Genomic DNA, 16,861 nt, shown 5'->3' with positions numbered 1-16,861 from the left:
GAATGGGAACTAAAAAATGTAAAGTATCGATAAAGAGCAGCGGTGTAGCCATACAAATGTGTGCAACCATGTTCGGGTTTACTGCGACAGTGAAGGTGTGTTTAAAAAATGTATTTGCACTATAGAGCACACATTTAGATTTTTCTTTTTTTGTTCAGTAAAACCTATGAATTAAAAATTGAGCATTACAATCTGCTAATTAAGTTTTGATAATGACAGTGGTATAGTTATGGTTTGAGTAGGTGGTAGACATCAGAGTGAAAGATAGTGATGAGGGCTGAAGTACTTTGTTCAGATAAGGAAAACATTATGACTTGGATCAAAAGGTTATAAAAGCCTTGGTTGTCATGGTAAAGTATGAACTGATTTGGTTCAGATAGTGTTTGTAGTTTGTTAATAATTACTTATTGAGTTACTTGAAGTTGAGGTCCTCATCTTATTGTTTTCTTGACTCCCTCCTTTATATCCGTAATGATTACTAGACCAGGACATTCATCATTATAGCCTCTTGCTAATACGTTGATCTTCTTGACTTGAGGACAGTGTCCAAGTTCAAATAAGACACATCTAATGTGCACAAAATCAAAACCTTTAGCTAGCTCCAGGAGATGTTTCAACACCTGCACAAGCGTCACTGATGTTTCTTTCAGTTCTGGGAAGGAAAAGTAGCATGTAGTGAGTGGATTAGAACTTGTTAGGTGAAAAGAGCTTCAGAGAATATGGTTGGATGAACAATACAGATACTTTGCCTTATAACCGAACAAAATACTATAAAATGGGCTAAAGAGTCAGAAATAATGTTACATGATACATTACACTGTTAATTCAGATAATAAAGGATTTGTTGCCATGACTTGTTAATGTGATGGAATTAATTTGAGAGAAAAAAGGCAAAACCATGTCATTCAAGAAAACAAATTAAATCATTTTATTCATGTTTACATTTGAATTCTAGAAATATTTCCTTTGATTCACTGAAATGTAGAACTACCTCTATGTCATATACATAGTAATGTATACAGTGAGTGAGTTTGGCCTCCTTGAGTGCAGGCAGTCAGCGTGATCAGCCAAGCGTCTACAGCCTGTTTGCCTTTGCTTTGCACTTGATCTGGAAGCAAAGTCTGCTCTGCTCAGTGCTCCGCTTTGTTCCTGTAGGTTGTTTGAGCTGTCAAAAATGAAAAGTATAAAGGAAGTAATTGGTCTCAGTTATGTTTCAACTGGGGAAATCTTCTTGTCTATTCCAGCACTGTTCATTTTTACCTTTTATACAGCAACTAGAAAAAAAACATTTAAACCAGTGCTGAAATACTTTACTGTTGAGGTTTCTTTAAAAAGTTTAATACATGCAATGAAAGTGAAGACACAGATCAACAGGCTGCATTTTATACCAGATAAATTCATTAGCAGTTGCGGGTGTCGCGTTTTTACTTAGATACTTATTATTTAAAATACTTTTTGGTCATAAAAAATATCATCAGGTGTGATCAAGGAAATCGGGGTAATATTATGTTTTAGTAAAACGAAACACAAAACAAAATCTGTGTCTGAAATACCATCAAAATTGATAGATTGAGAAGATCACATGGCATTATAAAAAAAAAACCTGATCTGTCATCGCTGAAGTAGATTTATTAAAGTATTGTTCTGTTATTGAGACAGCATGGCTAAATCAGTTGAGGCAGAGGTGACAGTGAAGACTTTCACAGTGTGCATCCTTACACAGCAGGAATGAGACAGAAGATTTAGGATGATTTCCAGTCATTAATGTTTTTTCTCAGACCTTGAATTGTTAGAAGATGAGTAGGTTGTGTACACTGGGCGACTGTTTCCAGGTCAATGAGTGTGCAGAAATGCAAAAGTATACGGCATATTTGCTCTGCATCGTTTTGCAGCGAGTCCCATGTCTGAACAAAAGCATCTCTGATCAGCGTTAACACACTGAGGGTTTTTTCAAAAGCAGTATTTTTTAATCCAGTAATGTCAATAGTGCCACATCGAGTCAGACTGTTAAGAGGTTGAATTTCATCATTTAAAAACCTTTTTTCCTTGTGCAGTGGTCAAATAAATGAGGTAAAATTAGTTTTCTTTACCCATTTTAAAATGAATAACCAGTTCTGATTCTGTCCACCTTTTAGTTGTTATAGTATTTGAAATATCGAGTAGTCAAAGATGCACAGTATAATAAATCTTTTGCAGTACTGAGGAGGGTGCTGCTTTACAGACTGTGTCCACTTTTGCTTCCCAATTGAAGTGATTCAGTGGGCAGAGAGACAGATGTCCCTCCGAGAAAGGATTAATCTAACTCTAATTACTTATCGGGCATGCTCCATATGTTGAAGTGCATGTGTGTTTGTGTGGCAGTGTGACTATAAGGAAGGTCTGCTTAGATACCAGCAAGAACAAGTAGCATGTTGTCATTTAAAATTGATTTATAAAGTTTCAAGCTGACCTGGTTTTAATAGCTAGCTCAATTTGCAATGAAATTCATGCAGAAAATCCAAATATGGCAGGGTGACACAAGATGCAGCTGTGATAGGCTGAGACAGCTGTCAATTAAGGCGCCCCATCTCATTCATTCAGCTTCCAAGGTCTCCAAACACTTCAACTTGGCAAGCTTGTGTTCTGTTGTATCAAATTCACACAGATTTTAGTCATGGACTCTGAGTCCTCAGATATATGCAGTTGTTTCCTACCTGCTGATTCACTCTTTACCATGGCAACAGCCCTGTCTCCGCCTGGTACACGTAGATGGAAAAGTGAGTCACACGTAGTGGGTGGACGGAGGAGGAAAAGATGTTATTTTGTGCGTGCTGTCGTCACAGGAGTTTCCAGCTCTCCATCTGTTAAAATCTCTGTTTAACTCTTCTGTTATCTACAACTGAGTGTTAAACCATAGTCTTTCTGTGGAAGCCGTTAAAATAAGCCACTGAGTCACAAAATATATCAGTCGTGATAATGATTAGATTCATAAGCGTGTTTGGCAGGTTTTGAATAATTCCTTTTAAAACCTATTTGGTGGCTAAATGCCAAATTTTCTGGAAACACTGCTGGCTTCTTCGGCCTATTCTAGATGCCATGATCAATTAGTTTATTGGTTGCTGCATTTTTATACATATATTTTAAAAAGAGATTAAAACATGGCTTAAGAACAACTTTAATATCATGCTGAGAAGTGTTTCAGTCACTGTGTTGTGACTGATTGTGGGTGTGGACTGGATGCACTGAGTTGTATTTAATTCAGCAGAGATGTCACTGTGAGCAGCCACACCCTTTATGATCTGTTCACCAATCACTGATAAGCTGCTCTTTAAATGACTCCTTTCATCAGTGACAATGATCAGCAACCTCTCTTTTTCTGTACTTATAAATGAAAGTGTCATATAGATACCACAAAGATGTTCATATAGATTTTTGTAACAAGGTTGATTTTGCTTTTATTCTTTCTTGATTTCCATATTTAGAAATGTATAGAAAGAAAGGAAACCTCACAAGTTTCATGACTTCAATCAGCAATTACCCCCCAAAACAGCCTAAAGAGGCTGTCTGACTGCGTGAGTGTGTTTCCCAGTGGCTTGTGTAAATGTCAGGTCCCTTTAAATGCACACCACGGAGCATGGACAAAAGAGTTCCTGCTCATTCAACAGAATAAAAGGTTTGTGTGTGCATGTGTGTATATGAAGTGAGAGAGAAGCGAGAGGAAGAGAGAGACACACACACTCACACACAGAGAAGTTGTATATGTTGTGTCAGGATCCAGAATTCAGTGAGCAAACCCATCTCTGTTCCTCTTTTATCCATCTGTTGTTCCTTCTCTCAACTTCCTTCCTCTTCTTCTTTTTTCAGGACACGTTAAACAACAACTCCCTTGGTAAGAAGTACAGTTGGCAGGAGAAGGTTTCAGGCTCATCCTCGCCCCTTAAAACAGGTGAGCTTCCCCACATCATGTTTATGAGTCATGTTTTAGTTTAGACACATTTTCTCATTTAGTTGATGGTAACTGGGATGTGCTGGACAGAATCCATTGTTGTGTTAGTAACATTCAGTCAGTGTCGGCGTGTGTGATTTGCATTGAGTCTGACAGCTTGTGTGTCCCTCTGAACCTTGGGGACACTGCTCAGCCTTGGATTAGCTGCTGGGACAAGTTGAGCTAGCTGAGGCTATGCTGTATATTGTGCGTGTTTGGAAGCCAGCTGAGGCTTAAAGCTAGCTAGAGGCTGTCATAGCCCATTGATGCTGTTCTTTGAAGAGCACCATCCAAAGCTAGAGTAACCAGATTCACAGCCAACAGTTAGAAAAACGTAAATATTAGGTGTTAAGTCGACCTTTTAAAGGCAAATCTGGGGAACAAGCTTCCAAATTCAGGCGAAATGAACTTTTATGTTCTATTCAAGTAATAGGGACAAACTTTAGAGCTTTTAAAGCACATTGTTGTGAGATGATGCCCTTTTATTCCATGCCCTATAAATTATATAAATTGAAATAATGGCAAGTGTTACAGTGTTGCTGTCTGGGTAGTTTGGTTTTATTTGGATTGGATTGAATTTCATTAGGTGTGACTGCGAGCACTATAGTCGATTTGTCATTTGATATGTCAGACTCACTGAACAAAACAAATGTAAATCTGTTTGCCAGATCATTGCTCGTATTCATGCTGCCCCGACGTCATGCCAGCGCATATTAGGAATGGCATAGGCACCGATCGGTTTTCTATCGCCCATTTGCTGGGAGTAAGGGCGCCCTCCGTTTGCGAGGTGCGCCTGGTGCTTGCGGCACAGGGAGGAGAGGGCGGGGCGGCGGGGGAGTCACTGGCTGGCTGGAGCAGCATCTAATAACCAACTCGCAAAATAAAAACAACCCAACAAACACGAAAACACCAGACATTATGATACAGACTTATAATTTGCACCAATGTTTTTTCGAAATTCTGTACGTGAAAAGTGAGCGCGAGAGCCCTCGGTGCGCCTGCTTACTGCTGAAGTCAAAGTAAAACTTTGTCATCTCCGCTACATACAGTACAGTAGGCTTCAGTTACAGCAGTGCAAGTAAACAAACAATATATATAAGAAGAGTAAGAAAATAAATATACACTTTAGGACTCGGGGTAAAGGGATCAATAACAATTAAAAATTTATATTTTCCAGTTTGATGATTTAAAGTCTCACACACAACCCGTCGAAAGGGGAGGGGCCCTGCTGCTTCCAAGTAGAGCACATTTCATTCATAATGTTGTAAATCCAAGCCCATTATGTATTCATGATTTGAATCCTGGGTTGTGTGAAATCCCAGAAATACACCTTAGACAAAGTCAATCTGTGAACTAAGGTTTAGGTCTATTAGGTTAATTGTGATGATCCTCGATATGGGGGATTTGTGTTCATACTGGAGTGCAAAATTAGAACCAGAGGGTGTGTTCGCCCAGGGCGCCAAACAGGCTAGGACCGCCACTGAATGAAAAAATTCTTTCAATTTTGCAGTGCTTCTTGTGTGCACAGATTTAACATTTAAATGAAAATGAAACAGATTTAATTTGAAATCAGTCCTGTCCTGAATTAGCCCCTCTGTTATTTAAATACCATTTAAAATACTCGGGAATGATGTCTGAATCCCCTGCCAATGGATTATGACATAACACGTCAATCACCTTCTCCTGGCCACACTCTGAATTTGATGAGTAATGGGGATTTGGCTGTGTAATCCTGACATCCGTTACCTAACCATTTCTACTTTTCTCTCTTTCTGTGTGTGCTTTATTTTATCTGCCTGTGCATTCGTTGCCATGTCTGTCTTCGTGCATGTGTGCGCATTTGTTTGTCCATCATGTTTGCGTTTCTGCATCACGTATGTTTGCTCCGTGTGCGCGTCTGGGCTTTGCTTGTGCATCTGCGTCTGCATGTGTGTTTGCTTGGGTGTCTGCATGTTTCTGCTCACGCCCGCACTCCCTCTAGGTGACCTCACCCCTCCACGTGAGCACAGCTGTCTAAGCGACGAGGACAAGGTGCACGGTGGGGGAGCGCAGACCAAAGACCGCGGGACCTCCACCGACGCCCCCTGCAGACACAGTCACACCTCGGGACACTCGCACAGCTCATCTGCAGGGGCTGGGACACGGTCCAAGATTCAGGAGAAGCCACCGGCACCACCACCACCACAGAACTATGCACCAGCTCCTCTATATCCTTCAGGGAAAGCAGATGGCAGTGGGTCCCACAGGGAGAGGATTAGATACCACACAGATGTTCATATAGAGCCAACAGAGGAGATCTATCTGACTCCTGTGCAACGTTCCGCAGATCCCCTGGAACCCCCCACCGTCCAGGACCGGCCTTTCCTCTCACAGCAGACTGAGCAGGGACGCATGTCCATTAGCTCTGACACAGAGGGACCACCTCCTTATCAGCCCCTCCCGGACCGGACCAACCCCTCCATCTATGAGGAAGACGAGATCTATGTCCCCCCACCGTCATACGCTTCCTGTGTAGAGTCCCTCATCACGCCACCTAGCATGGCTGTGTCAGCTCACTCCTCCCATGCACTGGACCTCAGCCTAAAGGGGACAAGTACAGGAGCTGGGGCAATGCTCAGGGCTGGGTCATCAGTTGAGTACGTTGATGCCACAGATGAAAGCTACTGTGGGGACGACGAGGATGTGGACAGGTTAATAATGGATGCAAAGATGAGAAAGGGAGGGGTAAAGGGAGCTGCCCCACCGAGGACTTCCATGAGCTCAGAGGCCAGCGGCCTGACATATGACTCAGTTAAATATACATTGGTGGTGGATGAACATGCTCAGCTGGAGTTAGTCAGTCTCCGGCAGTGTTACCAAGGCTACAGCGATGACAGCGACTCGGCCACCGTCTATGACAACTGTGTCTCGTCTCCATACGAGTCAGCCATCGGAGAGGAGTATGAGGAAGAGGAAGAGGAGCATGACCCTCGTATGGGAGGAGTGCGTCGAGAGGCCACAGCGTGCCTATCTGAGGATTCTACTCCAGAGGCGGACCTCCACTTCTCCAAGAAGTTCCTCAATGTCTTCATGAATGGGCGCTCTCGCTCCTCCAGTAAGTCTGGTAAAAACTCAATTCCAAACATAAATGGTGGCGATGGCTAGCATTTAGCTTTTGGTTTGTTTTTTTGTTGCGTAATAGTAGTAGTAGTAGTATAAAGACTTCTTGAAGAAACTCACTTTGGTTAGCAAATGTGGTCGTCTGACAGTGCTGATGGCAGTTTGGGGTTTTGTTTTTGGTTTTTTTTACATTTTTCCCTTTAATCCATTAACTACATTTCTGAGACTTGCTTGTAAATGCCAGGAAGTTTATCAGCACTACTGGCTGGTGCTCTGCCTAATTCTCTTTAAATATACACTGTCAGTGGTGTCTAGCCAAACTGGCAACAATTGCTATTCAAGGCTTAAAGCAGCGCAGCTGATGAAGCAAAGCCACAGGAATGTTCAGGAATCAAAATTTTGTCATACACTAAACACAGTCATCCACATGGCTGTCCTAACTGTGGAGTAATACAATACTAAGCCGTACTGATACACAGTATAACCATTGGCTATTACATTTACTATGTACTGTATTTGCAAAGCAGTAGTATTTTTTTTATTTATTTTAAAATTATGTCACTTCTGCTTTTAAGTCTCGAGAATAAAAGCAGTAGACTGGACATTTAAATTACCTGTTTAGTGAAAAGGTGCTCAGCCAGCTTGTTAAGGGGATGTGAGAAAACACACATCTAGAAAGAAGTTAGTGAGGCATTTGAAGTTCTAGACATAACACTTCCATAAAACTGTAAAACTTCCCAAACTGACTAAAGGCGCATTGCTTGATGTAATTTTGTGTCACTTCCACTGGAAGATTCATTCATTTTCAGTAGGAAGCAGAACAACAATGCACTGATTGTGAAATTCAGAAAATATCTACTCAGATATTCTACTGAGTATTAATAGCCTAGAAGAGACTTAGAAAGTCTAATTGAATTGTAAGTATTACCTGTTTAATTAGCTATTAACTACTACTTTTGTAGTAGTATTCCAACAGCACCCAATGCCCACTTATGTGGTTAAGTATTTAGCCGGGACAAAATTGATTTCTTGTGTCACCATATTTAGTCAACAAGGTTTATTTTATCAGAGATATGATATGATTTGTCAGATAAATCAGTGCTTTGCAAATGCTCAACATCTGTAAAACGACTGTAAAGTTTTGTTTTAACACAGTTAACTTTTAGTGAATTCCATTAAAACCTAAAAATGTTATCTAAGTTGTAAGATTTAAGAGTAAATTTGGACTATTTTGATGATAAGGGGTCTAAAGAATTAGAAATCTTGTGGGGACAATGAAGATCCCTTTGTCATATCTTATTAAAGCTGCAGGCTCTGTCTAAGAGATGTTGCTTAAACAGACTATCTGTGATCTCTCAATGAGAAAGAGCGCTGCACTGAGAGGGAGATGAGAATTCTCTGTTTGAGGACTGCAGGACTGATTCAATTGCTGTTGCCAGCCACACATTGACCCTCATCATAGTGTCTGTTAAAGAGCCAGCATTAATGGGCACAAGAGGCAATTCATGTTATGGAGACAGAGATTAGGAGATACGCGTGTTTACAGTATTTGCTCTAATAGTCCAGGCCGGTCTCTTGGAAGGGATCCATGTATTTTAGTCTCATTAGAAATGCTGCAGCAGTTTTTCTGAGCAGTTCAGGCAGCAGTCACAAAGGTCTCAGGGGAATGTAGGTAGAAATACACAATGCACGTTTGCTTCATGCCTGATTAAAGTGTGATTTATGTCTCAGAGAATGCATACATGTAAATGCTGCATCTCCTAATTATGTTCTCTGTGGTCTTTTTTGGACTTGTGTTACAAATTATAAGCCTGTGTCATTAATCTTTTTGCAAGCCTGACACAAAGGCTGACATTGCATACTGTTTACTTCCTATTTTAAAATAAATCTCTCTTGTTTTTTTGTCCTTTTTTTGGTATTCAAGGTGCAGAATCCTTTGGTTTATATTCCTGTATCATAAATGGTGAGGAGAAGGATCAGAGCCACCGAGCAGTCTATAGGTAATGACAGTTACACTACCATCCTCGCTGTAATCCCAACAGACATTGTAAAACCGTGAAAAATGACAGTATGTAGTGTGTGCTGTCACTTCTGTTGATTATGATGTTAATGAATTGTGAAAACCATAGTAAAGAAATGGGAAAAATAAGTCTTAGGGTTTGATATTGTAATAATGTTTAAAACTTGTGTGGATTGATGAAATAACACTGCGGTAATATCAAATGACACACTATGCTTATATTATCAATAAAGTGTGGCATTCATCTCCCAGTCAGTTACCGTTATAAACATTTGAGATTCTATTTTTCCTATCCAGCCTCTTATGTCTTTGGTCAAACAGACCAGATTGTGTAAGCAAAGATGATCACCTGAAGTATTAAATGCTTGGTGTTCATCTTTACTAATGAATCTTTCGTAGAAATGAGTAATTCATCCAGCAGCTTTCAGATAACTCAAATAAGTCAAACAGCATTTTTTTTTAGAATGAGCCAATCTACAGGCATTTAACAGAAAGGTGTGTTTTTTAAGTGTTTTAATGATAAACCATCATCGCAATTTTTCCATCCTGACCTACTTACTTATTTATTAAAATAAATAAGTAGATTTTACAGCACATTTAAAACCAAAGTGCTTCAATAAAACTAAAAAAGGGTTCTTAAAACTCCCTGTACTCCCTGTTCTTTTAAGAAAAGATTTTAGTCTGCAGATTGTTGACTACAGCATTTATTTGTTTGGTAAATTTCCAATTTGTGTCAAAGATGAGGTTAGTTTAGAATTATATAACTTGTAATTTAATAGTATCAAAGAGCCCGGGTCATCTTCCAAGCACTCAGTTAAAAGTAGAAGGCCAAAGAGTATGACCTCAGTTTTGCATTAATTTAACTGGAAGAAACTGGGAGATCCTACTTTTTTATTATCCAAGAATGACGTAATTGTAACTGGGAAAAGAAAACTGAGACTTTCCTATAACTGCACCAGTTGCTTTCTGGGTTTTTTTTTCTGTCATATGGAAGTTTTCACCACTGGAAAAAAATGCCATCCATAACTTGACATTTTGAGTTATTTTCTCCAAATTTTTAGTTAATAAGTTGACATTTCTTTGTTACCTGAAAACAGATGGCAGTGACACAGGCACACTCAACCTTGGGTAGTGATAGTATCCATGAGCTACCAGTGTAAACATGTACAAACTGCTGCGTGCTGATAATAACAGCATGCCTTTTAGCTAATAACGCAGAGATTTCATCATTTCTGAAACCATGCTGAAAGAACTCAGCAGTTGACTCAATCATGACCTACAGCTTCAGCTTTGGTAGCTAATGCCTTCCACCTTTTGCTTACAGATAACAAGGAAATGACGTACCTTCACAGAGCTTCCTGATTGACTGAGCTACCTTAAAATCTTGAGTTATTTTCTTGAAATTTTAGCTTGGACATATAGCTCAAGATGTTGAGTTATGGATGGCAAAGAAAAAATATACAAATAAATTTAGTGGCGGAAATAAGGTATGTCAAACATAAGGCCCAGGGGCCAGATTCAGCCCAGAAAAGACTTCAGTCCAACCCAATGGATGGCTTTAGAAAAAGGGTAAGGAGGGTGTAAATTTTGGATTTGTAACTGTATTTGCATAGGTTTTACAGCTTTCCACAGTAATACAGACCTCCCCCATAGCCATTCATACTACATCAAAGTAAACAAGTAACATGTAAAACATGAAAATGACAAAAATTCCTTTTTTTTTTTTTTCCTTTTTCTGATATTACTGTATTGGAGATTAAATTTGTGGTTAAATGTCTTTAGAAAGGGGAGTTTTTAGATCTGTCCCACTTAACATCAAAATGACCTGCATGTGGCCCACAGTGTAAAATGAGTTTGACAGGCCTTCTTTAAAGTGTCCTCACACTGTACATCAAATGGAAAAATACAGTGTTACTAATATATAGCTGTAAGCAAGGAACTGATTGTAGTTCATTTTTACCCTGGGTTGTGTGTAATATTGTGTAGCAACACACCTGACCAGCTAACAGACATAAGTTGCATTTAAGTCACTGATTTTATTTTTTTCTTTACACTGTTTAAAAATTTCCTTGTAACGACAAGCAGGCGTAGGAAACCCGTGTTTGACTTTTAAACCTTAAATTTCATTTTAAATTCAGAGCTACTTTGTGGAGCAGTTAGCACATAAAAATCTCACATCTTTCTCGACAGGTTTGTCCCTCGGCACGAAGATGAGTTGGAGCTAGAGGTGGATGACCCGCTGTTGGTGGAGGTCCAGGCAGAGGATTACTGGTATGAGGGCTACAATATGCGAACTGGTGCTCGTGGGGTCTTCCCGGCCTACTACGCTGTAGAGGTGACCAAGGACACGGAGAACTACAAAGGTACCAATAGTGCTGGGATTTGTAGGAGTGGGCCACGAATATGTTAGTAAAGAGAGAGATGGCTGCTTTAGGCTTAAAAAAAAAAAAAAAAAAGGGGGGGGGGGGGCTGTTTACATGCCATGAACATCAGAAATGTCATCAGTGATCAGATTTTCTAGATTCAGTACCTCTGGCATAGTTGTGTTTGTGGATGGGAAGCCTATCAGGGTTCTTGCATGGAGTGTGCTCTGATATGTGGGGTTAATGTGCACTCCAGGGAGTGTTTTACTCTACTTTTGAAATCCCAAGGTGGTGTATGCAGCAAGCAACAGGGGATAAAGTATGAAATGATGTGAAGTGCAATGCTATAACAGATTATTAGTCAGTGGTACTGATCGACAGCTCAAAAATGTATTCTTTTCCCTTAAAGGAGCTAGTGACTGAATTGTAGCTGGAATATAGTGCTGTATGAAGTATTGCATTTTACACATCTTGCTTCTTGTGTTTATTGTCATTGTTGTTTTTTTTCTGCTTTTCTCTGTGCAGTAAAGAGCAATGAATGGATTGACAGATACCGCCTAAAGTTTCTGGGGTCAGTTCAAGTACCCTATCACAAAGGAAACGATGTTTTGTGTGCAGCTATGCAGAAGGTAAGCTCATGTTTTACACGCATGTGTAAGTTATAGGAGACGAGACATGTGGGGGGAAAGAGGAGCAAGAGACGCGGAAGGGAAAGAGAGAGAGGGACAGAGACCAAATACAGACATGACTGGGAGACATACACAGAGAACATGTCTCTGTCATAGGAGACACAGGGATGAGACAGAGACAAGAAAACAAGAGATGAGAGATACAAATAAACTCAGAGGCATAAAAGAACTAAACTCAACACCATAGGGGTTTAAGTTGCATTTGTGTGCCTTTGTGTTGTTTTGCTTTGATAGCTCAAAAAGTTGTGATGTTAACAATCCATTAAAGCCTTTATAACTTAGTAACTATTATTCTTGGAGTTGTTTTTATCTTGTCACATTTGACCTCTGACCTCTCCTTTAAGTTCAACTAGACTATGTCTCTTACTTATTGACGACATATACGCATATAGGGAATGATATATAGGGATCATAAGTTTTGCATAACGTTACTCTGACCTCTTTTTTTTAAGGTCAAACCTTTGAAAAATGTCTTTTACCTTTGTTTTAAATTCTAGTGCCTTTTGTTTCAGTTGACCTCACTGCCTATATTTTACTTTCAAGTTAACCCCAAATTGAATTTTCTTAATTGCACTTTAAAGTTAATACATACAAAATACAATATTATCCCCTTAAAAGTAAATACTGCCCAGAGCTAGAGCTGCCTTGGCAGAGGTTTGCAATTTGTTTGTTTGCATATTCACAGGTAAAGGAAACTTTTGAAGAGCTTTTTCAAAAACAATCTAACACGTGTCTTACAGATTGCTACTAACCGAAGGATGACAGTCAAGTATAACCCACCTTCCTCATGCATCCTGGAGATCAGTGTGAAGGGCATCAAGCTTTCAGTTCAAGAGGATTATTATGCTTGTGACAGAGTAAGACGTTTACTGAGCCTGTGTATGTCTACTGTGAAATAATTACATGCAACTTCACAGACTAATCAAATAAAAGCTCATCAGCAATCTTTTGGAAAGGTGAAAAGGTTAAGGATCTCACTTTTTCAGTGATGCATGGTTTGGTTCATGTGTTTTTAACTGATAAAGATTTTCTTTCAAATTAAAATATTTTGTTTCTGAAGAAGAAAAGGCTCCTAGTTGTTAGCAGTACTCAAACCAGCCTGTGTGGCAGAAATAACTGGGATGCTCAGTTTTACCTCAGCATGTTGTCTAAACCATGTCTACATCTAAATGCATTGGGTTACTACACTGCGATTTGCTATTTAGATTTTTGCATTTTTTTGTATTTGAACAGGTTTACCTAATAAAGAGGTTGGCAAGTGTATATTTGAAGAGTAAGGCAGAGAAAGAGAGCGAGAAGCTATAATCTATCAGCACAGTGTTGAAGGAACACATGAGACATCGCCACCATGTGGCTGCCGACTGGTACTGCAGACAAACGTGTTAGTGTCAGGCCAGAGTAATTACTTCAGCGAAAAGAAACTAAGAATTCTGTGGGAATTCTATGTATGTATATGGGATCATTATCAATTTAAAGTTCATCTGTTTAAACAATTGAGAAATTAATGTTTACTTTTATCAAGATCTGATGTTCAGATAATACAATGTGATGCACAATCTTGATATATTTTAATATTGCAGTCGCCAACTAGTCTAAATTAAAGGCTTGAATTATTTTATCAGCAAGCAAAAAAAAGAAAGAAACCAATAAAAGTAAAATATATGAAACATGGTTTGAAATGTTTGCTTCTTGGTGTTAATCTTAGACGTTTATGCATCCTCTGTTGACAGAGTAACGAGTGCAGTCACTTCTTCCAGTTAAAGAACGTCTCCTTTTGTGGCTATCACCCAAAAAACAGCAAGTAAGTAAAAACTGAAGCAGAGAGAGCAGTTATGCTGCTCTCTCTGTCGAGACTAAAATTGCCACAAGGTCTCACTATTAGATAAATATTCAAGAATATTGGACCTCTTCCTGCTCTCTGATAAAACAAAGCAGGAGTTAATCATTATTAGGTGTCAAAGTAATATACTGAATGTCTTTTTTAAAACTTCTCTGCAGGTATTTTGGTTTCATTACGAAGCACCCAGCAGACCAGAGATTTGCCTGCCACGTATTTGTGTCTGAAAATTCTACCAAACCTCTTGCAGAGTCAGTAGGGTGAGTTGTGTTTTTTTAGGTTTCCTTTGGGCATCAGTCGGGGGTTTTAGTGAGATATGGTTTAACAAGTTGCATATATAAATATATCCCGCCAGCAGAGAATCTTTACAGCACTGAAACTTGCTGTAAATAATACTTGTATAAGTTACTATGGTGTTTAAGCCAGGTACACTAACCCATTAATCTTGATTCATACTAGGCCCTTCAGATCCTTAGTGTGTCCACGAAAGTGCACTGTACTGCAGGTTAAGAAAACAGGCAAGTCAACGTAACCCCCATCAGTCTCACAATACGGGTGCAGTATTTACTAGAAACATTTTACCTTTTTAAGAAATTTGACCTGACAGGATCAGCCAGTTTTTCCTCTTCTCAGCAATTCTCAGTAAATCTTCTGTTATTCTGAAAGTGATCTTAAACAATCACTAAAACAAAATGGAACCAAATAAATACACTGCAGAAATCAATTTAAACTTAATTGAGCTCATTCAAAGGAATAAAAAATAGAAAACTGTCACAGGTTGCCAGGGCAAGCCGTGTGTGAATTATTTAGGACGCAAGATGTGGCAGCTCTGGTGCAAGTGAGTTTATTTAGCCAATGTAGATACAAACAGAGATGGCGAGGGTGAGCTTAAAACTAAGAACACCTAAACAACAAAAAACAAACCTGAAATCTTGAGACATGAAACCAAGATGCAGGGAGACGTAGAGAACATAGGGAAAACCACACAGGATGACGGCGGGAGAAACGCAGACAAACCAGCAACTACTATGACAGAAGACACGACTTAAATACACTCAGAGAAACACAGGGAGATTACACACAGGTGGGGGACACAGCTTGGAGTGATTAACGTGACGAGACAAGGGAGTCAAACTGAAAGCACTCACATAAGACGCAGACCTTCACTATAAAACAGGAACTTACACATGCAAGGACACAGACAAAGAAACGCGGACCTGACACACGAATACACGGGCAGAAAAGAATAAACACTAAACTGAGGAAGAACAGCACCAAAATCACAATAATAGAAAACAAAACGCTGGGTCAAAAGACCCAGGATCATGACAAAAACAAAACCTTAAGGCTTTTCTCAGGCATGTCTGGCACTTTGTAATGTTCTGCACCTGTTGGCTCTCGATTAGAAATGTTTATGTTGTGATTAAGTTTATGTGACGTGATGTGTTTTTCTTTTCAGGAAAGCCTTCCAGCTGTACTATAAAGAGTTTGTGGAGTTCTCATGCCCTACAGAGGACATCTACCTGGAATAGCCTTGCCTTTAACCACAACCCTGTAAAGTACGCTGTATCATAACATAATGTTGCATGAAGGACAGATATACATTAATTGGTAAAACAAAAACAAAAAAAGAGAAAAATTAAACATTAACACATCTGACAAACGAACAGGTATAGAAGGCCCAAGTTTCAGACCTGTGGTGAAAACCTTGTGCAGCAACCAGAGATGAAAATGAGCCAAAGGAGGGGTTTCCTGGCAAATGAAAATATGCAAAATGGCATCAGTGATGAGGCAAAAATGGAAAGCACAAATATTTTAACTCATCAGTTTCTGCAATGCTTGTTAGCCTGTAGCATCATGTCAGCAGAGGCAAAGCTGAAAGACCAGGAGTCAGTCTGGACCACTTTGTACGCTGGAAAAAAGAAAGAAAAAGCAGAATTTTTGACTTGGAAGTGAACAAACAAGTGATGTTGGTTCATTTTGTCTTGAAATACTGTAACCAGGGTGTGAGCACAAGAGAGGTGTTTATTTACTAAAGACGTAACAACCTCACAATGAAAAAGGAGTACTAAACTAAATAAAACCCATGTAGGAACAGTTAATTTTATCCTTTTATCACACCTAATATGAAGGCGTATCCACATTTATTAAAAAAAAAAAACAAAGAGAGAGAGAGAAATCTCAATGAAAATCAGATGCAGTGATGTGCTCTGCATTTTGGGGGTTCTTGCCACATTTTTACTGCTTTTTGTTAAACCCAGACACAGATCTGTACTGCATATTCAAGGTACAGTAAGCACAGTGTGAATACACAAGAGTAGAATAGGTTTGCTTTTCCATTAAGCAGTTGGAGCTAACTAGTAAAGGAACAGCTGAGTATCTAAAGTTAATTTCAAATAGTTTTAGTTGAATAAAATTAAAAGATGGTTTTAGCTTCTCACTTTTCAGTCAGACAGGCAGAAGGTAAACTTTGCCGATTGATTTATATACTTTACATGCTAATGCTCAATTAAAGTAGACTTTAAACTACTTTTCTCTTGCATGTGTGCGGCTCAGTATTTGGAGATTCACACTGGTGGAGTTTTACTGGTGGATTTTTTCACTCTCGCCACTTGTGTAAGTTTGCTCCTGGTGGAAAACTACCAAAACAAAAGATTGACGGACAAACCATGGATTGATGATTTCACTTCCTGATGGAGGCTAGTGTGACCAAATGCACTGGAGTTTTAGGTTAAAGCCTAAAATGAGGGTACAAACATGTAATGTAAGTTAAATACTAAAATCTCATATTCCCCCTTTCCACCAAGGTGAGCCAGGTGCTGGTTCAAGTCTTTTGTGCTAGTGGTAGTGTGCAATTGGGCTTTCCAAATGTTGGTCAGCTTTTTCACG

At 39.3% G+C, this 16,861-nt stretch overlaps 1 protein-coding gene across 3 annotated transcripts in view; it reads left to right on the top strand.

The window, feature by feature from the left end:
- Window positions 1-16,133, top strand: part of mapk8ip1b (mitogen-activated protein kinase 8 interacting protein 1b) — a 44,513-nt gene extending 28,380 nt beyond the window's left edge. For all 3 annotated transcript variants that reach the window (XM_026159904.1, XM_026159975.1, XM_026159822.1), the window contains exons 4-12: window positions 3,844-3,925; window positions 5,946-7,058; window positions 8,988-9,063; window positions 11,274-11,446; window positions 11,972-12,075; window positions 12,876-12,992; window positions 13,866-13,936; window positions 14,134-14,232; window positions 15,432-16,133. In XM_026159904.1, coding sequence (XP_026015689.1) covers window positions 3,844-3,925; window positions 5,946-7,058; window positions 8,988-9,063; window positions 11,274-11,446; window positions 11,972-12,075; window positions 12,876-12,992; window positions 13,866-13,936; window positions 14,134-14,232; window positions 15,432-15,504 — 1,908 coding nt within the window. In that variant the 3' untranslated portion in view covers window positions 15,505-16,133. The remainder of the gene's footprint in view (window positions 1-3,843; window positions 3,926-5,945; window positions 7,059-8,987; window positions 9,064-11,273; window positions 11,447-11,971; window positions 12,076-12,875; window positions 12,993-13,865; window positions 13,937-14,133; window positions 14,233-15,431) is intronic.
- The last annotated feature ends 728 nt before the right edge of the window (window positions 16,134-16,861 follow it).

Source organism: Astatotilapia calliptera, chromosome 1 (genome assembly GCF_900246225.1).
Source record: "Astatotilapia calliptera chromosome 1, fAstCal1.2, whole genome shotgun sequence".
In the NCBI taxonomy this organism is placed as follows: Eukaryota; Metazoa; Chordata; class Actinopteri; order Cichliformes; family Cichlidae; genus Astatotilapia; species Astatotilapia calliptera.
Note: the sequence above shows the minus strand (reverse complement) of the source record. Positions and strands in the feature narration are given on the sequence as shown.